Source organism: Bos taurus, chromosome 1 (assembly GCF_002263795.3).
Source record: "Bos taurus isolate L1 Dominette 01449 registration number 42190680 breed Hereford chromosome 1, ARS-UCD2.0, whole genome shotgun sequence".
Taxonomy (NCBI): domain Eukaryota; kingdom Metazoa; phylum Chordata; class Mammalia; order Artiodactyla; family Bovidae; genus Bos; species Bos taurus.
The window spans coordinates 63,746,211-63,772,792 of NC_037328.1; the positions used below are offsets into that span (position 1 = coordinate 63,746,211).

General features: G+C 39.5%; 1 protein-coding gene across 3 annotated transcripts in view; it reads right to left on the reverse strand.

Annotated features, from left to right (window-relative positions):
- Positions 1-1,155: 1,155 nt before the first annotated feature.
- IGSF11 (immunoglobulin superfamily member 11) overlaps positions 1,156-26,582 on the reverse strand; it is a 145,612-nt gene continuing 120,185 nt past the window's right edge. Inside the window, exons 2-7 of one of the 3 annotated variants that reach the window (XM_024991210.2) lie at positions 24,873-25,036; positions 23,297-23,504; positions 19,921-20,076; positions 6,915-7,037; positions 5,719-5,785; positions 1,156-4,279 (exon numbers count right to left, since the gene is read on the reverse strand). In XM_024991210.2, coding sequence (XP_024846978.1) covers positions 3,820-4,279; positions 5,719-5,785; positions 6,915-7,037; positions 19,921-20,076; positions 23,297-23,504; positions 24,873-25,036 — 1,178 coding nt within the window. In that variant the 3' untranslated portion in view covers positions 1,156-3,819. 3 annotated transcript variants of the gene reach the window in all.

Sequence of the window (26,582 nt, forward strand, 5' to 3'; positions counted from 1 at the left end):
TTTATATGAAATCTCCAGAGTAGGCAAATCTGTTGAGACAGAAAGTAAATCAATGGTTGCCTGGGGCTGAAGGTGGTGCGGAATAAGAAGTGACTCAGTGGCTACAGGTTCTTTTGGGAGTGATGAAAACTGCACTAAAATTAGATTTGGGTGATGTTTGTGCAATTCTGTAAACACACTAAAAACTACTGAATTGTATACTTTAGATAAGTGAACTTTGTTGCGTAAATTATATCTCAATGTAATATAGATTGAAATTTAAATAATTAAATTTTCTTTTAAAAAGGAATCAAATGTAAGTTATTAAACTAAAAAATAAAGTACAGTAACTAAAAAACTTGCTGGCTGGGCTCGACAAAAGAGTGGAAACAATAGAGGACAGAAATCAGTAAACCTGAAGACAGCTCAGGAGGATTTACTCTGAACAACAGAGAGAAAATAGACTGAAAAAACGAAGAGGGCCTTCGGAACCTGTGAAACAAAAGATTCATCATCAGAGTCTCGGAAAGATCTGAGAGAGACAGTGGGGCTCAAAGAGTATTTTAGGAAATAATGGCTGAATACTTTCCAGATTTTTCAAGGGTAGAAAGAACAGAACTGTCAACCATGAATTCTACACCCAGTGAGGAATGAAAGGGAAATAAAGGCATTTTTTGGACAAAAGAAAACTAACAGAATTTGTTGCTTGCAGACCTACCCTTACAAATTGGCTGACAGGAGGTCTTTAAACAGAAAAAAGAATGATTTTTAAAAAGGAATATTGGACCAAGAGGAAAAAAGAAAGAAAAATGAAAAAGTACATTCATGAGTATACACAATGAACTTCTCATGAGTTTTTAAATTGTGTTTGATGATTTAAATAAAAATCATACACCATCTTATGATCAAGAAAAAGATATTTAAAAGTGGGGACAGAAAAGGGATATATGTGGAATCAGTGTTCACACTTCACTGGAAGTGGTAAAATGCTGAAACAAGTAGATTGTGATGTTATATATGCTTATTGTAATTCCTAGAATAAACACTGTAAAAATTATACAAAGTGATATACTCAAAAACACTAAAATATAGAGAAGAAATCCTAAAAATTATTCAAGTAATCCACAAGAAGGTAAGAAAAGAGAAGCAAATAATAGGAAATAGAGGAGAAAAAAGGAGGGGAAAAAATAGCAGCTTTAATCCCTAAATATATCAACAATTACCTTAAATGTAAATGGTGTAAATACCCCAATTAAAAGACAGGTATTTGCAGATACAAAAATATGATCCAACCAATGTGCTGTCTATTAAGAAACTTCCTTCAAATACAATAACAGTATAAGAGTTGTTGATCAGTCACTAAGTCATGTCTGACCCTTTGTGACCCCAATGACTGCAGCACACCAGGCTCCTCTTTCTTTCACCATCTCCCAGAGTTTTCTCAAATTCATGTCCATTGATTCAGTGTCAGACTTCTAATGATAAAGAATTGAGCTGGGCTTGCCTAGTGGCTTGGTGGTAAAGAATCTGTCTGCTAATGCAGGAGGCACAGGTTCAATCCCTGGTCCAAGAAGATCCCACATGCCCCAGAGCAACGAAGCCAGTGCAGCCCAACTGCTGAAGCTGTGCTCAAAGCTGGGAGCCCCAACTACTGAGCCCATGTGTCACAACTACTGAAGCCTGTGCACCCCAGGGCCCGCGCTCTGCAACAAGAGAAGCCACAGCAACGAGAAGCCTGCACACCCAAAATACAGAGTAGCCCCCACACTCCGAAATTAGAGGAAAGCCCATGCAGCAGCAAAGATCTAGCACAGCCAGGGGAAAAAAAAAAGAGTGGAACTAAGTAATTTTTGGAATACTATATGCTCATTAAAATTTAACAGAATGGAAAAATGCTTATAACGTCAAGAGTACATTAAATACAAAATCATGCATCATTAGCATATAAGTAAAAACAACTTTTTATATGAATAAACTTTTATTGAATTTTAGATAATTAGAAAGAATAAAGAAATGCAAGATAAATGCTTTTGAAACAACATCTGACAGTATCATCTTTTTGTCATTGGTATTTTCACTTTTCTTTATAAAAATTATAGACATTCATTTATTTAAATTTTTACAAAGTCAAGAACCATCAAATGGAAAATATAAGTAATGCTGAAGTAAATTCAGCTTTTCATCAATATTGGGATGGTTGCAGTGGCTAGGTTCAGAGCTTAGCCCTCTTGGAAAAATAATGTACGCGGCAGCTGTTGGTTTCCATTATTCAAATAAGTCTGAAAACCAGGAGGCCACTTCCTGTGACTGTTCTTGCAGGAAAAGAGGGCAAAAAGCATAGTGGGATGACAGAATGAAAGACAATGACAGGGAAAGAAAAGATAACCTGATCGAATCACAGGGTCAGAATCATAAAAAATTTAGGAAACAAATCTGGGACGAAACCATTTTTGTGTGTTGCTTAAAGTGTGGTTAAGGCGAGACTGTCACCAACACAAGCATGGCCAGGTCTACAGAGCACACAGTGTGGAGAGTCTGCGGATCACCTGGTGGGCTCCCAGGCTGGGTAACTGACCACAGAGAGTCTCTTTACAGTGGTGTAAAACGCATTTGGGCAAAATTGCAACCCTGAGCTGTGACAAGTACAGGGCAGAGCCTCCCAGGAGCATATCTGAAGACAGTCCTTTTGTCTCAGTCTTATCTCTTTTGCAAATCTAATCATTATAGAAACAAACAAACAAAAAACGAGGACAAAGCAACTCCTGCCCTCCCTTTAACAATCTAGAAACCTCCACTTGTCAAACAAGGAAAGTTACCTCCCACAGTACAAAGCGCATGGGGTGCTGCCCTCATTAAGAGCGACCTGGTGTGACAGCAAGGGAGACCTGGACAGCCCTGCTCTGACAGGCTGCCAGGAATTCCTTGCCACACACCTGCATGACCTAGGTCTTTCATGAAGGGGCCTCCTGCCGGGTTCAATCCACATATTTTCAATGAACATGGTGTTAACAGTAGTCTTTACCTTCCTAACCCAAAGCCTCTCACTTATTTTCTTTAAAAAAAAACAACAGTTTTCTTTTTAAAAATATTTTCCCAGGAAAATAAGGAACAGTAATTGTCATGGACCTACAACAGACCCCAGAAAAACATAGACAGGCAATAATCTGTCAATATAGCAGTACTCCAAATATGAAATTCATGGTCCAGGAAGAGATAAATAAATAAATATGACGGGGCTTCTCCAAGAAGTTTCTAGTTTTCACCCATTCCTTACTGACTTTTGTTGGTGTAAAAAGTTTTGATTCTATGATACAAGAGCCAGCCCTGTGAAGACCAATACTCGCCATTTATGCCATCTGGCCCCTACAGCGGGAGGGGATGGGGAGGGGCCAGACGATGTACAGGGGTGCTCAGTATGTTTTCTAAAGACACCTATCTTTTTAAATAATTTCATTATTTAAACTCCATGTGGCACTTTATTCTCTTGAAAAATTATTACGTTAGGCGTGAATTAAAAAAACAAGCCCGTCTGGACTGCAGATGGGTTTTCAGTCCTACTCTGCTTTTACACCTCCTTCCTTGGCTTGGCACATCTGTGAGATCCAACTTTCTGAATGGAATCCTGAGACCGCTCTGGTAGGGGAACGTGTCTTCATGCCGGAACATTCCAGTTCGGTTTACAAATCTTAGTGGCCAGGTCACACCACGGCCTCCTTCTCTGTGCTTTTTACTAGGATCATTGTCAGGAAATTGTCCTTCCCAGAGCTCTGCCACCCCACCCTCCCCCTGGAATGAGGGCATCCTTAGCTTTTTTTTCTGCACATTCCCTCCGCCGGCGTCCTATACCAGGGACCCGGCCCGACTCTGGGCTGGCACCATGACAGGGACAGCGCCGATGCGCTCCAGGGTGGCTTGGCTGACGGTGTAGGAGTGTGTGTGCAGTGACGGTACAGGCGGAGGCCGGGCCTTCCTGCTGACGGAACCGTTGCTCCTGGACACAGCCGGCGGTGATGACCCTCTGTTGGCTGTCACTACCAGGGTCTTATGCGGGGCTGGGGCCAGATGGCTGCCATTGGCATAGATGGCTGGTACGCTGGCGTTGCCCGAGTGGAGGGAAAAGGACTGGCGCAAGTCACCGAAGTGGCCGAACGACTCCGTGTTTCTGTGCGCTTTGGGGTTGCTGCTCCAGTAGCGGCTGTTGTAGGTATTGGAAGAGGTCAGTGTGTTGTTCTCCGAGGAGGATATCTCCATGTGAAATGCTTTGGCAGAAGAAGAACATTTGGGTGGAAGATCATCCTCTCTGAAAATGAACAAAAGTAAAGGTGTTGTCAGAATTTACCCAATGTCCACCCTATCCTTCTGCTCAGGACTCTTTCTTCTCATACTCAGGCTAACATGTCTGCAAAATTCACCCCCTCAGGACAGACCACACTCTCAGGAAAGCAAACAAGGCAAGCACCAGGCCTCGGTGCTGATGTTCATTCCCTTTAAGACAATGCTTAAGAAAAATTCTCCCTCAGTGTCTCGGTCTCCAAGAGAAAACAAAGTAGTATCAAATTTTCCGAAGACAATGTCTTCCAATGTAGTGGAAATATATATATATATGCGTGTGTGTGTGTGTGTGTGTGTGTATATACACATAGTGCTCTAAATAGGAAAATAGTCCATGAAGAAATCAACTGAGCTAGCTGCTATAAAATAGCTAAGAAACCATCCTATGGATGTAGCAACTTCAAAAAACTACTAGGCTTGGCTTGATTTGCATTTTGGGGTATTTGAGAAATCACTGTGGTGTGCTGACGAGAGGTTTTTCCCATTAATCTTACACTGGGATGAAATCTGTCCAAACCCTTAAAAATTATAAGAGCCTAAGACAAGTTCTTAAGTTAATCTAAGATACTAACTAATTCACCTAACATTCCTTGAGTACCAGGCATTTTATTAGATGTTTCATATGAAAAAAAAAAAAAAAAGACAGCTCTTCTACCCAAGACAAGGGCCTAAGTCAACTTATGTGAGAATGTGGTGCCTGGATTAGTCTTGGAGCTGATGGAAGAATGTACTGAAGAGATGGATGAAGAGGGATGGGAAGTATGGTCCAGGAAGAGGGTGGGAGCTAAAGGAAAAGCCTCGAGGCACGAGGAAAGACAGAATAGACTGGAGCTGTGTATGTCATTTTTAATAAGGATATTGACATGATGCCATCTAAGCCTGAGTCTGAACCCCCTTATTCCCACAATACACCAAGGGTCACCTTTCTCTCAATATCATTTGACATTCTTTCCTTACGATGTTCACATTCTTGACTCCAATTGTTTTCAACCAAGTCATATTGGTTTGGTCTATCTGTACAGGTGGTGTTCTTTCTTGTTTACGATCTCATCGTTGATAAATGCCAATATTAAATACACGTTCTAAAGTAATTTTTCTACTATGGCGGCCACCTAACCCCACCCCCCCTGAAGCCATGGGAGGAAATGAGGAGATCCTTTTCTCGTGTCCTCCTCACTGGGCACACGCGAGACTAGCCGCTGCTCCCCCTCCGTGATCCAGTAAGTGAAGCTGAGCAGTCAGTCCGAAAGAGTGATGTAACTTACAAGAAATGACCATTTGGCCACTTTAACTGTCTTGGTTAAAGTCATAAGATTAGCAAAGAAACCTTAGCTGCCAAATAGAAATAGAATAGAAACACAGACACTGGATATGCCAATGTCAGGATAAATTATCTGACACACAAACCTTATTTCATTAGGAATTTCTTCTTCCTCCTCCTCTTTATTTTTGCTTCTCCAGTAAAAGAATGCCCCTAAAATTAGTGCAATGCAAAAAATGATAATAACTGCACCAGTGCCAATGGCTCCAGCTATTAGTCCAATGCTCCTGGGCTGGGCTGCAAAATATATTTAAGGTATATTTAAAGAAAAAAAGGAGAGAGAGAGAGAAATAGAATATGCTCATACAACTTCATAAATAGTTAAGACTACCCAAGAATCTTCTTAAAATGCACAAAACTGCCTACAGTACAGCATCCATCTAAAGTTAAATCTTGCTTAACTTTCTGCATCCCCAGTGGCTAGGACTAAAACAACAGGCTCACAAACATTTATTGAATGAATAAACAATTAGACAACTCACAGCTGCAGGAGAGTCACCACTGTAGCAGAGCAGGAAAAAGACCATACCTGACTACTTGTCTGTGTGCGTGCACACTAAGTCGCTTCAGTTGTGTCCAACTCTCTACAACCTATGGACTGTGGCCCGCCAGACTACTCTGTCCATGGGATTCTCCAGGCAAGAATACTGGAGGACTGCCATGCCCTCCTCCAGGGGATCTTCCCAACCCAAGGATTGAACCCAGGTCACCTGCACTACAGATGGGTTCTTTATCACTGAGCCACCTGGGAAGCTGACTACCCGGGAAGCTGACTACCTGCCTAACCTGCCCACAATGAACCCAGCAAGCAGTGGGATAACTTAGCACCTCCTCTTAGTCAGATCATTCCCTTTTGCAGCTGGAATTCAAATAACCCAGGATTCTCAACTAGAGAAAAAACGTCTGCACTACTTAGGTATGACCTGGGCACCCAACATTTTAGCAGACATAAGGGATTAGAAGAAAATACAAAAAGGTCTTGCCATGACCAGAAGGTCACTCCAAACTTTTATATGTCTCCAGCGCTACACAATCAGAACTGATTTGATTCTAATGATCCTGAGGAGAAGACATTTTACCATAAAGAACAAGTCCTATTGCTGAGGCTGAAAAGTACACTAATATATTTTGGTAACATTTTCAATAATGATTAAAATCAAAACAATTTCTTTTTTCTCTTCAAATGACCTAAGTACCATTAAGTGAAACTCTTCATTCCCTGGTTTAATGAAGATCTTGGCATTTCGGAACCAGAGTGGACATCGGAATTTCACATACTTACGAGAAATGACCTGGAGATCCAAAAGACAGGTGCTGGTCCCAATGGCGTTAGAAGCCACACACTGGTACAAACCAGACGACAGGGCGCTGATGTTCCGGATAGTGACTGTTCCCTGGACCTGGTCTGTCACAAAAATAACAGTCAAGTGAAGATTTCGGAAAGAAAATAGGAAACCAGAGAAATCAGCAGAAGGCTATAAAAAGAAATGAACAGTGAAGAACTATCAATATCATTTTTCTGGAGAGAGTTTTTGGTTTATGAATGTTAAAGACTAAATCATAAAATAAAGTTAAAGACCTAGAGCTACAGAAAAAAGTTAAATTAGCTGCTCAGTCATGTCCGACTCTTTGCGACCCCATGGACTGTTGCCCACCACCAGACTCCTCTGTCCATGGGATTCTCCAGGCAAGAATAATGGAGTGGGGTGTCATGCCCTCCTCCAGGGGATCTTCCCAATCCAGAGATCGAGCCTAGGTCTCCCACATTGCAGGCAGATTCTTTAATAGCTGAGCCACCAGGAAGAGCTACAGAGGACTGTCCAAAATAAGGGCAGTCTCACAGCCTAATCTGCAAATTAATGTGAGGTCCTAAAGGTGAGCAGCCTTCCTTGAGGAAATGTTGGCTAATGCCCGTTTTAGAGAATCTACGATCATAAATACTGAATTTTAATTCTGAGGAAATGCTGTAATACAAAAATGAAGTTAAACCCATTATACTAATATTTGCTTCATCCTTAATGGAGAAAATATCCACTCTGTGCGTCAAGGTGTAGACTGTTACTCCCTTTCAATAATGATTATAACCATTTTAAGTCCAGCTCCTTCACAAAGTGGACACCAGGACAAGCAAGAGGTTTACTGGAGGCAACGGCAGTAAAGGAAGCAGAGAGGAGCCTGGAGAAAGAAGGGAGCGGCTCCGACTGCAGTGCAGGTCTGACCACCATGAAGGGGAGAGGAAAGAAAGAAGGGGGCGTTTCAGACTGCAGTACAAGGTTGCTGAAGCTTCCACCAGGCTGATGGGGAGTCCTGGAGACAAAGTCACCTGTTTCAGGAATCTCACTCCTTGCAGGAACAGGCCTGTATTAGCAGCCCCGCTGAGAATGGTGACTGGCTGGGAGCAGTCCAGGCAAAGCCTGCCTGGGAGGGAAGCAGTGGTGGATGCTGGAGGAAGCCGCTGAGGCTGTCAGTCAGTCATGTTCCCCACAGCAGGAAATCTGAGCCCGGCATTTTCAAGGTGATCACAATGATATTACAAAGAACTATTTCAGTGTTTCACGTTCCAGTCATTTATCAACATTAGGATAGTTTATTTATTCCTTATAAACAAAATGTAAATGACTTGGTAAAAACCAAAGTTAATAGTTATTACTATGTGCCAAGTACTGGCTAAGCTTTTATACGTTATTATCCTGATCGTTACAATCACTCTTAGAGGTATTATTATTATTAATCCTATTGAACAGATAAGGAAACTGAGGCTTCAGAAGAGTAATAAGATTACACAACTGGGCACCAGGAATTACAGCTGGATGGAGGGCTATCTTACCTCTTAGTTCAGGGTTTCACTGCCTCTCTTAGGCAGAACATAACCATCAGTCACCTCATCTCCTCAAAACAGCAGCACATCAGGAAAGGCTCCTGATAGCTTGGTTTCTGGCGCAAAGTCCACACTCCTCGGGCAACACCTAGGGCTCTCGCTACCCAGTGCTGACAACCCTGACATGAAACTAAGATTGAATTACCTAGTTCCTGCTGGCAATCTTCATAGATCAAAGGCAGAAGCAGAGTCATTTAAGAAATAAATATTTATTGAGCACCTTTCTGTGTACCAGGTAATTTCTGAGGATGGGGATACAATGATGAACCAGACAAACGCAGCCCTGTATTTTAATGAGACAAGTAGGCAAGAAATCATAATAAGTGGGGTAAGTGCCATAACCAGAGGATATAGGATGCTGGGGAGCACAGAAGAGGGACATCTCATGATGATGAGCAAATTCTCAAAGATCCCCCAGACAGCAACAGCCCTCAGGGTTATCTCGCTGCATTCTAACATAATACAAAGGGTAGTGTTAACAAGGACTCTGAATCATCAAACACACTCGGAAATGAACATCAGTATACAGGCCAGGAAAAGGAGGGCTTCTTTTGTTTTTGCTATTGCTTTTCAGTGGAAGAATGTAAATGATCCAACCCATACTGCTATATGGATATTCTTACTAAATGGATATCTTATTTAGACATTTGAATTGTACTGTACACACCCAAATCAATATACCTGGTAGTTATTTGGTTCACACTTGTATGTTATTTCCTTTTCCTTAAGAACACACAATTCTGATGGCTACCAATGTCTGGGCTTTTCAGTGAACTCACTCAGAGAGTTGAGCCGGTCTGGAGGGAAAATGTTTTCTCCTCCTCTGTGTTCTATTTGATTTCCCAGGCTCTCATAAATGTCTCTCCCATGTGTTTCCCAGCACCCTGTATTCTCTGGAACTTACCCCATTTATTATAATTTCTTACCTACTTGTCTCATTAAGATAATGGACTGGGTTTTTCTTGTTTATTACGGTATCACCATCCTCAGAAATTACCCAGCACATGGAAAGGTAAGCAACAAAGAAATAAATGGGCTATCTTCGCTTGAGTGTCTGTTGTGTACCACATGCACTACACTAAGAGTTTTACATGTCTCTCTAAGTTTAGAAACCTTAAGTTTTATACTCTATACTTTTCAAAGGTGACAAAGCTCAGAGAAGCTATGCAATTGGTCCAAGATCGCACAGGACTCAAGTAGCAGCACATAAAATCAGGTCTGTCTGTGTCCAAAGCTCATAATCACCATACCCTGACTTGGCTTTCTAGTAAGGCACTTAATACCATAATATTCTCTGGGGTACATCTATAGGATATTTTTTAACCTTGCGATCAATGTCCCAATGCTGTTAGTCTTAAACTAAGCCATCTGTGTAAATCCATCTTCAATACATTAGCAAATGTCATCATTCAAGAAAACCATAATCTTTGGACCACTAACCACCCCCCCCAATTCCACACACTGTATTACTGTCTTCATAAATCCTGAAAGTCTAGAAACTTGATCAGCTCACACCAAACCACTGATTGTGTTGACATTTCCACAGAGAGAATTAGGAAAAAAATCAACAGCTGATCTAAGCAGCCTTCTGGCATGTGGAAAAGGTAAACTGTAAAGATTCATGCTGAAAAAGTTATTTTTAAAAGGTGAAGTCACTGTTTTCCCATTTTTCCCCTTTACCTCTATAGACACCATAAGTGGAGTGATTAAGACAGTGTTTTTCCATGAGGTGGACACACCATGCTGGAGTTAACTTGGAACAGAATCAGGGGATGAGACAGACTCATTACTAAGACAGGACTAGCCGGAAGCAGAAGAGGGCTGTTTCTACGCAGTCAGGGCAACGCAGACATGGGGCACCTCTACCGCCAGCACCAGACTGCTCCACGCCACGGCGCAGGGCCCTTTCTGAAATGAGAGGGGCCAATCCCCCAGTGGGTCACTTCACTTGGCCTGCTCTGACACAGACTAACTTGTTGAAATGAAGTTGTAGAATAAATATCCTTTTGATGTTCTTTCTTTTAAAGAATAGGGGAAGTTCAACAGGGTGGAACTACAATTTGGAAAGCAACAAACTGCATCACACTGCTCCGTTTTAGTTCACAGCAACACTGTATCCCACATAAGATGCTGACCTCAACCAGAAAGCCCTATGGAATTTAGAGAGAAATAAACACAAGCGCACATTTCCACTTCCATCCTTTCTCCTTAGTTCCAGAATCACTTCTCTGCCACCTAGTCAATGGTAAACTGGCTGAGAGTGTGTGTTCTAGACTCAGGGTGGAACCTGTTCTGCCACTGGCTAGCTAGGTGGTCACGGATGTGCCACCTCTTCCTCTGTAGGCTTCCGTGAGGACTAAGTGAGATAATGCACAGTGCCTGGGAAGGCTTCTATGTAGGAATTTCCTCTTGGCATGGCTTTACAAATTTATATCTTTTTCTGATTTATGAGGAAAATCAGTCAAGAAATTGGGAAAATGCTAAATGTCTCAAAATTCCAATAAATATTAATACTCAGGATTTGAGGTTGAGAGATCAGACTTAACAAAATCAGATTATTCAATATGTTATATGATTTATGCATTTTTAAAATAATAAGTGACCATAATAATTGAGTCATTTCTTACATAAAATTCAGAATTATTCTACACAAAAAATAATGAATACATGGCTTATTATTTGCACAACATATGATATATATTATGACATATCTCAAAATTCTCCAAGCCAGGCTTCAGCAATATGTGAACCATGAACTTCCTGATGTTCAGGCTGGTTTTAGAAAAGGCAGAGGAACCAGAGATCAAATTGCCAACATCCGCTGGATCATAGAAAAAGCAAGAGAGTTCCAGAAAAACATCTATTTCTGCTTTATTGACTATGCCAAAGCCTTTGACTGTGTGGATCACAATAAACTGTGGAAAATTCTGAAAGAGATGGGAATACCAGACCACCTGACCTGCCTCTTGAGAAATCTGTATGCAGGTCAGGAAGCAACAGTTGGAACTGGACATGGAACAACAGACTGGTTCCAAATAGGAAAAGGAGTTCGTCAAGGCTGTATATTGTCACCCTGTTTATTTAACTTATATGCAGAGTACATCATGAGAAATGCTGGGCTGGAGGAAGCACAAGCTGCAATCAAGATTGCCGGGAGAAATATCAATAACCTCAGATATGCAGATGACACCACCCTTATGGCAGAAAGTGAAGAGGAACTCAAAAGCCTCTTGATGAAAGTGAAAGTGGAGAGTGAAAAAGTTGGCTTAAAGCTCAACTTTCAGAAAACGAAGATCATGGCATCCGGTCCCACCACTTCATGGGAAATAGATGGGGAAACAGTGGAAACAGTGTCAGACTTTTTATTTTTCTGTGCTCCAAAATCACTACAGATGGTGACTGCAGCCATGAAATTAAAAGACACTTACTCCTTCGAAGGAAAATTATGTCCAACCTAGACAGCATATTCAAAAGCAGAGACATTACTTTGCCAACAAAGGTTCGTCTAGTCAAGGCTATAGTTTTTCCTGTGGTCATATATGGATGTGAGAGTTGGACTGTGAAGAAGGCTGAGCGCCGAAGAACTGATGCTTTTGAACTGTGGTGTTGGAGAAGACTCTTGAGAGTCCCTTGGACTGCAAGGAGATCCAACCAGTCCATTCTGAAGCAGATCAGCCCTGGGATTTCTTTGGAAGGAATGATGCTAAAGCTGAAACTCCAGTACTTGGGCCACCTCATGTGAAGAGTTGACTCACTGGAAAAGACTCTGATGCTGGGAGGGATTAGGGGCAGGAGGAGAAGGGGATGACAGAGAATGAGATGGCTGGATGGCATCGCTGACTCGATGGATGTGAGTCTGAGTGAACTTCGGGAGTTGGTGATGGACAGGGAGGCCTGGCGTGCTGCGATTCATGGTGTTGCAAAGAGTCGGACACGACTGAGCGACTGATCTGATCTATTTTAATAATATGTAAAAAGTTATTTCAATTAAATGCAAATGTTTGATAAGAAGAAGTAATAAAAATGGGAATATTAACACAAAATAAAACCTATTTAAAAATCCAAAGATAATATTACAATAAGAATGGGAATATTAACACAAAATAAAACCTATTTAAAAATCCAAAGATAATATGACAAACACTTAATATTTAAACTCTGTCATTCTTTTTTTTTGTTTTTTGTTTTCTTTTTTTTCCTTAATTTTATTTTTAAACTTTACAATATTGTATTAGTTTTGCCAAATATCGAAATGAATCCGCCACAGGTATACATGTGTTCCCCATCCTGAACCCTCCTCCCTCCTCCCTCCCCATACCATCCCTCTGGGTCGTCCCAGTGCACCAGCCCCAAGCATCCAGTATCGTGCATCGTACCTGGACTGGCAACTCGTTTCATACATGATATTATACGTTTCAATGCCATCTCCCAAATCTTCCCACCCTCTCCCTCTCCAACAGAGTCCATAAGACTGTTCTATACATCACTGTCTCTTTTGCTGTGTCGTACACAGGGTTATTGTTACCATCTGTCTAAATTCCATATATATATGTTAGTATACTGTATTGGTGTTTTTCTTTCTGGCTTACTTCACTCTGTATAATAGGTTCCAGTTTCATCCACCTCATTAGAACTGATTCAAATGTATTCTTTTTAATGGCTGAGTAATACTCCATTGTGTATATGTACCACTGCTTTCTTATCCATTCCTCTGCTGATGGGCATCTAGGTTGCCTCCATGTCCTGGCTATTATAAACAGTGCTGCGATGAACATTGGGGTACATGTGTCTCTTTCCCTTCTGGTTTCCTCAGTGTGTATGCCCAGCAGTGGGATTGCTGGATCATAAGGCAGTTCTATTTCCAGTTTTTTAAGGAATCTCCACACTGTTCTCCATAGTGGCTGTACTAGTTTGCATTCCCACCAATAGTGTAAGGGGATTCTCTTTTCTCCACACCCTCTCCAGCATTTACTGCTTGTAGACTTTTGGATCGCAGCCATTCTGACTGGTGTGAAATGGTACCTCATAGTGGTTTTGATTTGCATTTCTCTGATAATGAGTGATGTTGAGCATCTTTTCATGTGTTTGTTAGCCATCTGTATGTCTTCTTTGGAGAAATGTCTATTTAGTTCTTTGGCCCATTTTTTGATTGGGTCATTTATTTTTCTGGAGTTGAGCTGTAGGAGTTGCTTGTATGTTTTTGAGATTAGTTGTTTGTCAGTTGCTTCATTTGCTATTATTTTCTCCCATTCTGAAGGCTGCCTTTTCACCTTGCTAATAGTTTAAGTTTAATTAGGTCCCATTTGTTTATTTTTGCTTTTATTTCCAATATTCTAGGAGGTGGGTGGTAGAGGATCCTGCTGTGATGTATGTCAGAGAGTTAAACTCTGTCATTCTAAAAGAAAATTTAAAAACATGATACAGCATTAAGTATCCAACAGCCTTGATCTTTGTTTCATGCCAAATTTTTCAGACATAGAAAATTTTATTTCCTTTTTGTGTTGATGTTGGTTGAATTAAGATGGAGATGGAAAAGGGAAACAGCAAAAAATTACACAGTAGGACTGTGGATCTGTCAGTTATGTCTTCTTTTTTTCAACCTAGCCTGGGCCTCTGTTGTTTATAAGTTGTTAAATTTCACTGCTTCTCTATGCTTAATATGCACTTTTGTGTTAACTGTTACTGGCTATTTAACTGGTTTCTTTGCTGTTCATCTAAAGCATGGGGCAGGCTCCTGCCTCAGGGACTTCATTCACCTGGCTGTTCCTTCTACCCAGAATGCTCTCCAGCCCCGATATTCACATGCCTAATTCCTTTAACATCTTCCAATCTTTGCTAGAATATGATCTTCTCTAGGAGGCTTACCCTAAGAATCTTTTTCAAATTTCAGCTCCTCATGCCTTAGCTAATCCATTTTACATTCACCTATTTTTCCCCTAATGAATTTATCACCTTGTAACAGTCTCTGCAAGTTACTGATTTATTATGTTCAATCTCCCTCCATTAGAATTCAAGCTCTATAAGGGGAAGGATTTATGTTCACTGACGTGTTTCTAGCACCTAGAAGAGTGCTGGAAACTAGTAGGTGCCCAACAAGCATATGTTAAATTAACAAATGAATTCAGAGCAAAAATGAAAAAATAAGTATACAAGACTATACTTGAGTGAAAAAGCTAGTGGGAAACTCAACATTCAAAAAACTAAGATCATGGCACCCAGTCCCATGGTACCCAGTCTATTTCATGGTAAACAGAAGGGGGAAAAGTAGAAGCAATGACAGATTTTATTTCCTAGGCTCCAAAATCAGTGCGGACGGTGGCTACAGCCATGAAATTAAAAGACACTTGCTCCTTGGAAGGAAAGCTATGACAAACCTAGACAGTGCATTAAAAAGCAGAGATAACAGTTTGCTGATAAAGGTCCATATAGTCAAAGCTATGGTTTTTCCAGTAGTCATGTACAGATATGAGAGGTGGACCATAAAGAAGGCTGAGCACCAAAGAATCGATGCTCTTGAACTGTGGTTCTGGAGAAGAGTCTTGAGACTCCCCTGGACTGCAAGGAGATTAAACCAGTCAAATCTAAAGGAAATCAACCCTGAATATTCATTGGAAGGACTGATGCTGAAGCTCCAATATTTTGGACACCTAATGAGAAGAATTGACTCATTGGAAAAGATCCTGATGCTGGGAAAGATCGAAGGCAAAAGGGGAAGCAGGTGGCAGAGGATGAGATGGTTGGATGGCATCATTGACTCAATGGACATGAATCTGAGAAAACTCCAAGAGAGAGTAAAGGACAGGGAAGCCTGGTGTGCTGTGCAGTCCATGAGGTGGCAAAGAATCAGACAAGACTTAGAGACTGAACAACAACAACATACAAAAGTATAAATAAAATCAAAAGTTTGGTTTAGGTAGGATTGATTAAAAACATAAAGATGAAAAGGAGCAACAGAATTAGGAATGAAAAGGGGAACATATATGCAGAGTTTTAAAATTCATGAGGGAGTAATAATAATGATAATATAAATGCTAGTATTTATTAAGTGCTTATACATGCCAGATGTTGTGCTAAACATTTTACATGTGCTATCATTTAATCTTTATTTCACCCTGTGAGATAGTTACTATCATTGTCTCCATTTTACACAGAAGAAGACCAAGGCTGTCACACAGCCAGTGGTTCCTGGAGCTGTGATTCCAAACCACATTCTCTTGACTCCAAAACCTGCACTCTTACATACACATTTGTGTTTTCACATGGAGAATACAACTTGATGCTACTATGCATAAGCATAGACAAAAGAGACATTTTATAGAAAAATAAATATATAGAAAATCTTAATAAACCTACTACATTAGAGAAACTAAATCAGTAGTCAAAGAGCAATCAAAAAAAAACCCAACAACAAGGCAAAGCTTTGACAAGCAAATTCTACAAAATCATCCAATAACCTAAGTTTTCTTATCCATACTGTTTCAGAGCATGGAAAAATGAGGAAGGGCTACCCAACTCAATGTATGAGGGTTTACTATACTCTGATACTACAACTCAAGCAAGGATAATAGAAGACAGAAAAATATGGGCCGTTCTCACTTATGATCACAGATGATCAAGTTTTATTAAACTTGATGAGATGTTCTATTAAACAGATGAGAAAGGTCTATTAAAATATAAGCATACCAAATATTAGTAATTTATTTTAAAATAATGACAAATAGAATTTATTCCAAAAGAGGAGGGTGGTTTAAAGTTTGGAAATATATTAATGCAGTTCACTTATTGACACTGGGGGTGTATAATTCTTTATTGTGGAGGCTGACCTGTGCCTCACAATGCTCAGCAGCATCCCTGGCCTCTACCCACTGGCTGCCAGTAGCATCTTCCTCCCAGCTGTGACAACTGAAAGTGTCTCCAGACATCGCCAAGTGAAACTGTCCCTGGATCAGAACCACTGATGCAGAGGCTGATGTACTGTCTCAATGGGACCTGGGCCAACTGTACAGGCCTAATGGAACGAGGGCCAAACTGATGCATTTTGCTTCAAATAATATCCATCAAACATAGTTTTCACTCCTTTTAGAATTCAAAGTATTTATATGCCAAAAGGACAATACTAAATCCACTTTGTAATTCTTCTGTATAAAAACAAACTGCATCTCCAAAGAATGCTGGTTCTAAATTTATTCAGTCTTTAGCATCCACATATAAACTATACGAAAACAACTTTTTGGTAACTTTTATTGTGGCATAACTTTTAGTTTACAGAAAATTGAAAGAATACTACCAGGAATTCTTGTGTCTCATATATCATCTACTCAGACTTAACAGTTATTTATATTTTGTCCTATTTGGTTATTATTTCCTCAGTACTTACAGAAATATCTTCCTGGACCATGTAAGAGCAAGTAGAAGACACTACACCTTTTTACCACTAAGTACTTAGTATTTCCTAAGGACAAAGACATTACATAATCACAGTACAAGTATCAAAGTCAAGAAATTATATATTGCTACAACAGTATTATCTCATGCAGTTTAAACTCAGATTTTGTCAACTGCCCAGTAACATCCTTTAATAGCTGTTTCTTCCCCTGTCTAGTTTGTAATCTAGGATTCGGTATTACACTTAGTTGTTTTAACTCTTTGGTCTCTTTATTAACTTTGTATTTTGTACTGGGGTATAGCCAATTAACAATGTGATAGTTTCAGGGGAACAGCAAAGGGACTCAGCCATACATATACATGTACCCATTCTCCCCCAAACTCCCCTCCCATCCAGGCTGCCACATAACATTGAGCAGAGTTCCCTGTGCTGTACAGTAGGGCCTTGTTGGTTACCCACTTACATACAGCAGTGTGCACCCGTCCATCCCAAACTCCCCAACTATCCCTTCCCCCACCCCCCTCGCCCCCACCTAGCAACCATTAAGTTTGTTCTCTGACTCCTCAGTCTCTTTAAGTCTAGGACAGTTTGCCTGTCTTCATTCCCTGCTGGATATTTCCTTGTGATTGGACTCAGGTGATGTGTTTTGACAGAAACACTGAAGCAATGATGCTGTGTCCTTCTCAGACCAGAAGACATGAGGCATCCAACAGCAGTTTGTCACAACACTGCTTGTGTGGTTACAGTGGTGTCCACCAGGCCTCTCTACTATAAAGTTCCTATTTACTCTTTGTGATTAGTAAGTTATTTGTGGGAAAATACTTTGGAACTAGTAAACATGTTTCTCATCAAACAACAGCTCCTATTTTGACATTGGGGATGATTTTCTGTCATTCCTTCTACCAACATTGGTAGCCATTCTAATATAAGAAAATGCTCTTCTTTCTTCCCCATTTATTTATGTCTATCAGCAGGGATTCAGGGATTCTCACTGTATTCAGTGGATTACATTATTATTTCAATGTTCACACTGTCCCAGCTTTGTCCTAGAAGGAGCTCCTTCAAGCTAGCCCCTATACATGGTCAATTCTAATCCCCAAATATTATGCCCTGTCACTACTCAGACTTCTGGGGTGCCCTCTTCTGGAGTCAGTTACTCTTTTCTCAGGAATGCATACTGAATTTATATTAAGCAAATGTATACACATTAGTAAGTTAAATCTTCTAAAAGAATTCTAAGTTATTTTGGGATTATATGCTATTTTGTCTACTGCATTAATGCAGATATTAAGAGGTAAATTTAATTAAAAATCAGACTCATTTAATGTGTATTATTATAATAGATTATTATAATAGATGAAGTTAAGTCTGATAACCAATCCAGAGTTGGAATTACAAGACACATGCTGTCATCTTTGGCATTCATGTTCACTTTCACAGCTCAAGTACCAAAGAATATGTAAGTTGCAAAGAATATATCAAGACATTTGACTAATATCTATTTATTCAGAAACAAGTAGGTATGGAAGGCTCTTTCTACAGATACTCACAAGTTACATACAACCATTTTTAAACTTTCATTTGTAATTCCAAACTCAGCCCAATATTTCAAAGAAATGTTATAAATCATTAGAATCTTAATGCTGATACAGAGGTGTTGGAGATGATATTGTTAAATCCCTTTATTTTACAAAAAGACAACACACACACAAAAAGGATAACACAGGCCCAAAGAGGTGAACTGTTGTAGAAATAGTTACTGGAAAATCTAGGACTTGAATATAGTTTTCAGGATTTAAAGACAAGATCTATTCTAAACATGCCACTTACAACATTAAGATTAATAGATCAGTCCACACACACACACACAAAAAAGCTATTCAGCCTCACAGTATGGTTAAAACATCTAGCAATAAACAATCAGTAGGGAACAACAGCATTGCAGTAATCATTATTAGAATAACCCAGAAGTAATCATTATTAGAATAACCCAGAAGTTATTATGGTGAAAAAATACTTTTTAAAATAATACTGGGATAGGTTAATTAAAAAGTGATAGGAAGATCCATTAATAATTTCTGTGGGGATTCTTAAAGGAAACTGAAAAGCTCTTAAGAGGCTGGTGATCTTGGTTCTTTAATGTCCAACTTCACCATAGAACTTAGGACTTTTCTTCCCATGACGAGTATACACCATCAATATGATTCAAACTTATCAAGCATAACTAAGGTTGTTTGGGACCTCTCCATTAACTGTCAGCTCCTTAAGTTAAGATCTGTAAATCTTCCCTGAGAATGCTAGAAGAGATATGATCTGTTTTAGAGGTGATGTAACACACAAGATAGCAAAAATTTATTTCCTTGAAACAGAAATTATATGTATAATTCTAGAATTTCCCTCATTTCATAAATTTTCCTCAGTTTTCAAGGGTGTTCCCTTTAATATCAAACCTAAGCAGCTGGATTTACATGCAGAAAGCCCTTGATGATACTCATGTCTCCTCCATCTTTACCTGTCTGCTGTGATCAACTCCTGGATCTACCATGATCTGAGGCCTTTTCCTGCTCTCTTTCCCATCTTCCTCCTCTAATTAGACTTGAGGCTGGAAAGGATGATTAACCCCCTCACGACTATGTGGATGTTTCTCATACTAACATAGGCAATCATTTCTTAAGTAGGAAGTAAATTCTCAGTTACAAACTTCAAGGATTATTTTACAGTTAGCAATTCAAAGAAACTACCAATTAGCTATTTTAAATCTTCGCTACAAAGAAACAGAATTTCCATATATAGTTACCACTGGATAAGATACATTTCATAAAGTCAGCAATGAGAAGATGAAAGAAAATATTTTTATAATCTTTAAAGCTGAAAACACAAAACAATCCTGATAGCTTTTCAGCAGTTACAAATACAGTGTGTTCTTTTTCAAAATCTATTAAAGTTAATTACTTTGTGAATCACCTGAGAATTGAAATTTTTCCATGATAATGAATTAAATAAACAAAGCAACACCATACATACCCTGAGTGGCTGTTGGAGGTAGTTTGAGGGTATTGTCTAACTTCTCCCAAAGGTAAGTTGGTCGAGGAATGCCTTCCTCTGAGCTACAGAGCAGGATGACATCGCTGCCGATATCCTGTGACCCTTGGATTTGGCAGTGTGGGGCAGAAGGGGGAACTGTAACAGGAAGAGTAAGTAACAGACGATACATTTACCATGAGCCAGAGGATGACAGCAGAGACATCAACATTCAGCACACTGGAACCTCAGATAGCACTGCTGGGGAACACATATCAGAAGACCACCTCATGAGCAAAGCCAGTGAACACTGTACTATTCACAGGACTTGGTCACGAGTGCAGGGCCGACAACTTCGGCTGGCAGGGAGCAAATATGTAAAAAAGGCAACAGAGTCTGATTATATTTTCAAGATACCCTATGGTTTTAGTTTCACTGTTTTTTTTCCTCCAAAGATCTGTACTCAAATGATTTTTAAAATCCTTCTGTCAACGTATTGCTTTTAAAAGAATTACTGAATTCACACAAGTTCACAGCGGCATTATTCACAATAGCTAAAAGGTGGAAATAACCCAAGTGTCTATAGATGGATGGATGAACAAAATATAGTATGGGCATACAATGGAATATTTAGCCTTGATAAGTAAGGAAATTCTGACACAAGCTACAACATGGATGAAGCTAGAGAATGTTAAGTGAAAAAATTCAGTTATAAAAAGACAAATAATGTATGACTCAACTTATATGTGGTCCCTGCTGCTGCTGCTAAGTCACTTCAGTCGTGTCCGACTGTGTGTGACCCCATAGACGGCAGCCCACCAGGCTCCCCCGTCCCTGGGATTCTCCAGGCAAGAACACTGGAGTGGGTTGCCATTTCCTTCTCCAATGCAGGAAAGTGAAAAGTGAAAGTGAAGTCGCTCAGTCGTGTCTGACTCTAGCAACCCCATGGACTGCAGTCTACCAGGCTCCTCCATCCATGGGATTTTCCAGGCAAGAGTACTGGAGTGGGGTGTCATTGCCTTCTCCGATATGTGGTCCCTAGGGTACTGAAATTCACAGAAAAAGAAAACAGAACAGTGATTTCCAGCAGCTGAGGGGACGGAAAAATGTCATTTAATGGGCAGAGTTTTATCTTTGCAAGTTGAAGAAAGTTGTGGAGATTAGTCCAAACATCACTGAATTGCTCAATAAAAAACTGGCTAAGATGGTAAATTTTTGTTATATTTTACCACAATTAAACTTTTTTAGTTGATGAAAGAACCCATTGGTAAAGAAGATATTTCAAGGACAGTCCGGAGCATCCACCTTCTCTAAGCACTTCTGTCTCCCCAAGTGAGCTCAATGTAGCCACTTCTACCACAAATACCCATTTACTCTGGGATTCCCTGGCACATGCTCCCCCTTTTCCCTTCCACGGCTGAGTTACTCAGGGATACCAGGGTTGGCGGTTCTTGTCGTTTTCCTTCTTCAGACGAGAAAATGCTATAGCTCCCGTACCTTGTTCTCACAGTCTTCAAACTATCATTTGCTCAAATATATTAAACTTACACAGACTTTAAAACACTCATGTACTAAATACAGAATACTGTTGGGATTTAACATTATTTTGATATTCACACATATAGTGTAGATAATGAGCTTCCCACGTGATTCAGGTCACCTTCAAGTAATTATTTTGGGTTTCCTCTCGTAGCGTCACAGTGGCAGTGCTAAGTCAGTAAATTGAGGTTGGTTTATCCATTACAGCAGTTAAGATCCCCTGAGATTTTTCAGTCTTTCTACCTGTACCCTTTCAGTGTTTTCTCTCCCCCCACCCATTTTCTCTCCTGGTTCCTCTGTATAGAGCATTCATTTTCTACGCATTCATTCATTTTTTTCAGGGTTGAACACATTTATTGAAAAGTCACTAGCATTACAAGTGCATCACCCACTTATATTTAAACTCTACTGCACACAATACTTAATATGAGAGTCCAAGCCATGGGCTTAGTTTATATTTTTATTTGCTTGCTTTTTTTACTATAAACTACCACCTTCTTCCTTTAGTGTTCTTTCTTGGAAAAGTTTGTGTTTCACATCCTTTGTGTCCTTGTCTTTCTTAATGATAATAAAATGTCCATGTGTTACTATCAAGTAGCAGATATACTTGAACCTCACTGTGACTCCCCCTACTATAGAACAGAAGTTGGTATAAAGTCAGTGTGTCTGGTTTCGTTAGTAGAGTTAACTGTGTTCTTAACTAGAGTTAAGACCAATGTTAAGGTGCTTTTAGCCAAGAGTAGCTGGCAGGGTAAGTGGGTATTGTTCCTTGAAATATCTTCTTTACAAATGGGCTCTTTCATCAACTAAAAAATTTTAATTATGGTAAAATATAACAAAAATTTACCATCTTAGCCAGTTTTTAATTGAGCAATTCAGTGATGTTTGGGCTCCTCTGTTCATGGGATTTACCAAACAAGAATACTGGAGTGAGTAGCCATGTCCTTCTCCAGGGGATCTTCCCGACCCAAGGATCAAACCTGGGTCTCCTGCATTGCAGGCAGATTCCTTACCGACTGAGCCACTAGGGAAGCCCACACAACCTTGGAAAAGGCTCTAAATCTATTTGGTCTCAGTATTAAGACTGAGTTGATCATATAATTTATCATTCAAACAATGATATTTTTGAAAGCAAAAGGAGGTATTATCAAAATTCTGCCAGAACAAGAGTTGAAGCTTAGAAGAGTCGTGGGCCTATTTAGCATCACATAAACAGCAAGTGGTAGCAAATTTATTCTCATGTGTGCGAAGCTCCCTGCTCCCTACACATTATCAAACATTCATGATTTAATTTGCATCCAACAATGTCTTATTCTATAAAAGCTTGGGCTTCCCAGGTAGCACTAATGGTAAAGAACCCGCCTGCCAATGCAGGAGATTCAGGAGACACGGGTTCAATCCCTGGGTTGGGAATATCAAATGGAGGAGGGCATGGTAACCAACTCCAGTATTCTTGCCTGAAGAATCCCACGGGTAGAGGAGCCTGGTGCCACAGTCCACAGGGTCGCAAAGAGTCGGACATGACTAAAGTGACTGGGCACACACATAAAAGCTTAGGAAAAGTGAGGGGCTACTTTTGATGGTATTTTTACTGCCTTTCTCCACCTTCAGGAAAAGTCATTTAAGAAGTAAGCTTTTGAGAACCACCTGAAATGGAGTAACGGGTGCAGAAACTATATGAAGAAGCACAGAGAAGCAGAGTCCAGATGTGGCTACAAAGAGAGAGGACAGGAAAAAGACACAGCAGTCAGAGTGTGCAGAAGAAATGGCAGAAGTAAATGTGCTTGGGAGTAAATTTGTAAGTAAAGCCAAAGTACCTGGAACATGTCCTGTCACTCACCTAAAACTGTGAGACCAGTGACCCCAATATTCCTGCCACCTCTATCTGGAAGGTTGTTAACCAAACACTGGTAGGTGCCTGTATCTGACAGCTGAGTGTTGTTAATGAAGATGGAGACATTGGTGGCTGGCATGGTGCCTGTAAATCCTACCCGCCCATGGAACCGGGGGGCACCGTCAAACATCTGTCCACCTTGATAGAGAATGACCTGCAAAGGAAAGCAAAAGAAATCATCTGGCCAATGCATCTCCTTTTAGACACATAACAGTAACTATACAGTAAAGAGCAGACTATACCAAACATTGCAAAATTTTATTTCTAATCTTAGAGTTGTCACCAACGTTTTACTACAGCACCTATCTGTAAGTATCCAGGGGTTTTAAATTCCTACATACCAAAGTGGAACAACACTGTATCCTTACCTAACTCATCAGAATATATAAAGTGCATTTTATGATACCTTACTATTGGTCCATAAATATTTTTACCAGTTCAAAAAATTAATTGCACAATAAAAAGTTAAACTAGCCCTGACAGTCTCATGCTTACTAGGTCACAAAATGATAAGATCAAGTTATAGACTGAGTATAAATGAATGTCAAAAAAGGGAAGAAGAGTTACAATCCATGACTGCTTTTCTTACATCAATTTATTTATTAAAGTCAACTATTCATGAGAGAGGACTCAGAATGAAGTTGCAGAAAGCTCTTTGGGCTGACGGTGAGGTACCTGGTTTATCCAAGCTCTCTCTGCCTGTAAATATTTGAGTGTAGTCAAGTCTTCCCTTGCCTGTATCACTGACTCCTCAAATGATGAGGTTGAACAAAATGCTCTCAGTCTAATTATGAAAGGCCCATGGACTAAAGAACTAGAAGAAGTTACTGTTAAACACCTCTATTTAAATTTCCTATCAGAAAACCTGGCTTATCAAATATTTTTAGGCAGTAAAAATTCTATTGAAGCAGAGAAACTTCATAACAGAAATAAGTTAACTTTGGGAAGGAAAGGTATAGTCATGGTCACAATTCACTAATTTTCTGAACATTATTTTCTGTAGTGGGTATCATATATAATGGGGTCTTTTACCTATAACTGATATAGCTTATGAGGTAGTAGCTTCTATTTGAACTTCCTGGAAGATGACTAGTGTGCCTGGCCTTATTTTAAAATACTCCTGCAATTAACCAAATAAATCAAGTACTATTAATACTATCTAAAGTTACTTCCTTAATACTATTATCCACCTATGTCAGTGCTAGTCCCTTCGTGTCAAAATATATCTTTCTTTTACTGTCTCAGTATTTCCTATCAACAATGTCTTCTGATAAGATTCCAGATTCCTACATATTCCTCAGAAGGATCCTCCTGACATGTGTTAACTTTTTTTAGTCTTTCAGAAAGAGGATAGCTTCTTTTGATAGTTGGCTAATAATGTAGGAACAGGACTTAAAACAGCACAGGCATACTGAAGTATCACCTTATTCTAGAAATCATATATGTATTCAAAACACTTTCCTACCCACCTCTTATAAAAAGATTAAAATTTCAGTGGCAGCACAGGATGGAACAGAAGTACCTGCTCAGGCTGGTTTGCATTGGAGAGAGGAATGACCATCCAAATGACATTGAGGTTAATGAGGGCGGCGCTGGTGGTGAAAGTGCAGGGCAGGACTGCTGTCTGACCCCGGGCAACTTGAACACTCCCAGGGCTCTCAGAGACTTCCAGGGAAGCTGCAACACCTAGAGAAGAAGGACAGGAGGTCATGTGATAGACCAAATCCCTTCAGAGAAAGTTCGTGTTTTATATTGTCAGTAACGTAGACAGACTGACATGACAGTACTTATTAAACATCTGCTGACCATTCACTAAGTCAAAGTAATAAAAACTGTTTACCCCTTTACCTCTTAGAGACTATAAATAAAAAATTTTAGAGGGTACTTATTTATTTTATAAGACACTATCTTATATTTGTCAGATTCGAATACAAACTCGGAGAAATTAACCAAAAGCATTTGAGCAAAGTTTTCATGGTGATGAGGGATGAGACATAGACTGAAAACATTTTAAAGCATCACTGCACAATAGAACACTGTAAATTCAACAAAATATGTCCAGGATCTATACCCTAAAAACTATAAAATGCAATGAAAGAAATAAAAAAAAGACTAAATAAAAGGGCAGATATGCAACCCTCATGAGTTGGAAGATTCAGTATTGTTAAGACACCAATCCTACCCTAACTGGTCTACATATAGAGAGTAAAAACAATAAAAATTGAAGCAGACTTCCTGTAGATACTAATTATAAAACACATGAAAAGGCAAAGAACTAGAACAGCCAAAAGAATACCGAAAAAGAACAAATTTGGAGAAGTTACACTATCTGATTTCAAAATTTTCTATAAATTGGCCATAGCAATCAAGACGGTGCAGTACTGGCATCAGAACAGAGCCCCAGACAAATGGCACAGGATTGACAGTTCTGAAATAAACCCTGTATTTATGATCGAACGCTTTCAACAGAGGCAGAAGACAATTAAATGAGGGAAAAATAGTCTTTTCAACAAATCATACTGAAACAGTTCAATATTAATATGCAAAAAGTTTAACTCAGACCTTACCTCACCACATACACAAAAATCAATTCAAAAAATATATCATAAACCTGAATGTAAGCATTAAAGCTATAAAACTTCTAGACACAAATATAGGAGAAAATTTCTGTGGCCTTGGGTTAGTCAAAGAGGTCTTAGATGTGTCACCAGGACCATAAATTGTAAAAGAAAACAATAAACTAGACTTCATTAAAATTTTTAAACAGTTTGTACTTCAAAAGACTTAATTAAGAAGATAAAAAAATCAAAGTATAGAGTGGGAAAAATATCTGTAAATTACATATCTGATAAAGGGTTTGTATATAGAATATATAAAGAACTATTACAACTCAATAATAAGAAGACAAACAACCTAATATTAAAATGGGCAAAGTCTGAGTAAATATTTTAACAAAGGTAATTAGTAAGCACACGGAAAGATGCTCAGCATTATTACTTGCTAGGAAATTGCAAGTCGAAACCATAATGAGGTACCATCACACAGCCACTGGAATGGCTATAATCCAGACAATATGAAGCACTGATGAGAGTGTAGAGAAACTGGACTCCTCCCCTGGACTCCTCCCCATTTACTGCTGGTGGGAATGTAAAATGGTACAATAACTTCAGAAAATAGTTTCAGTTCCTTAAAACCATTTAACATAGACATGGAGTAAACTTACCATACAACC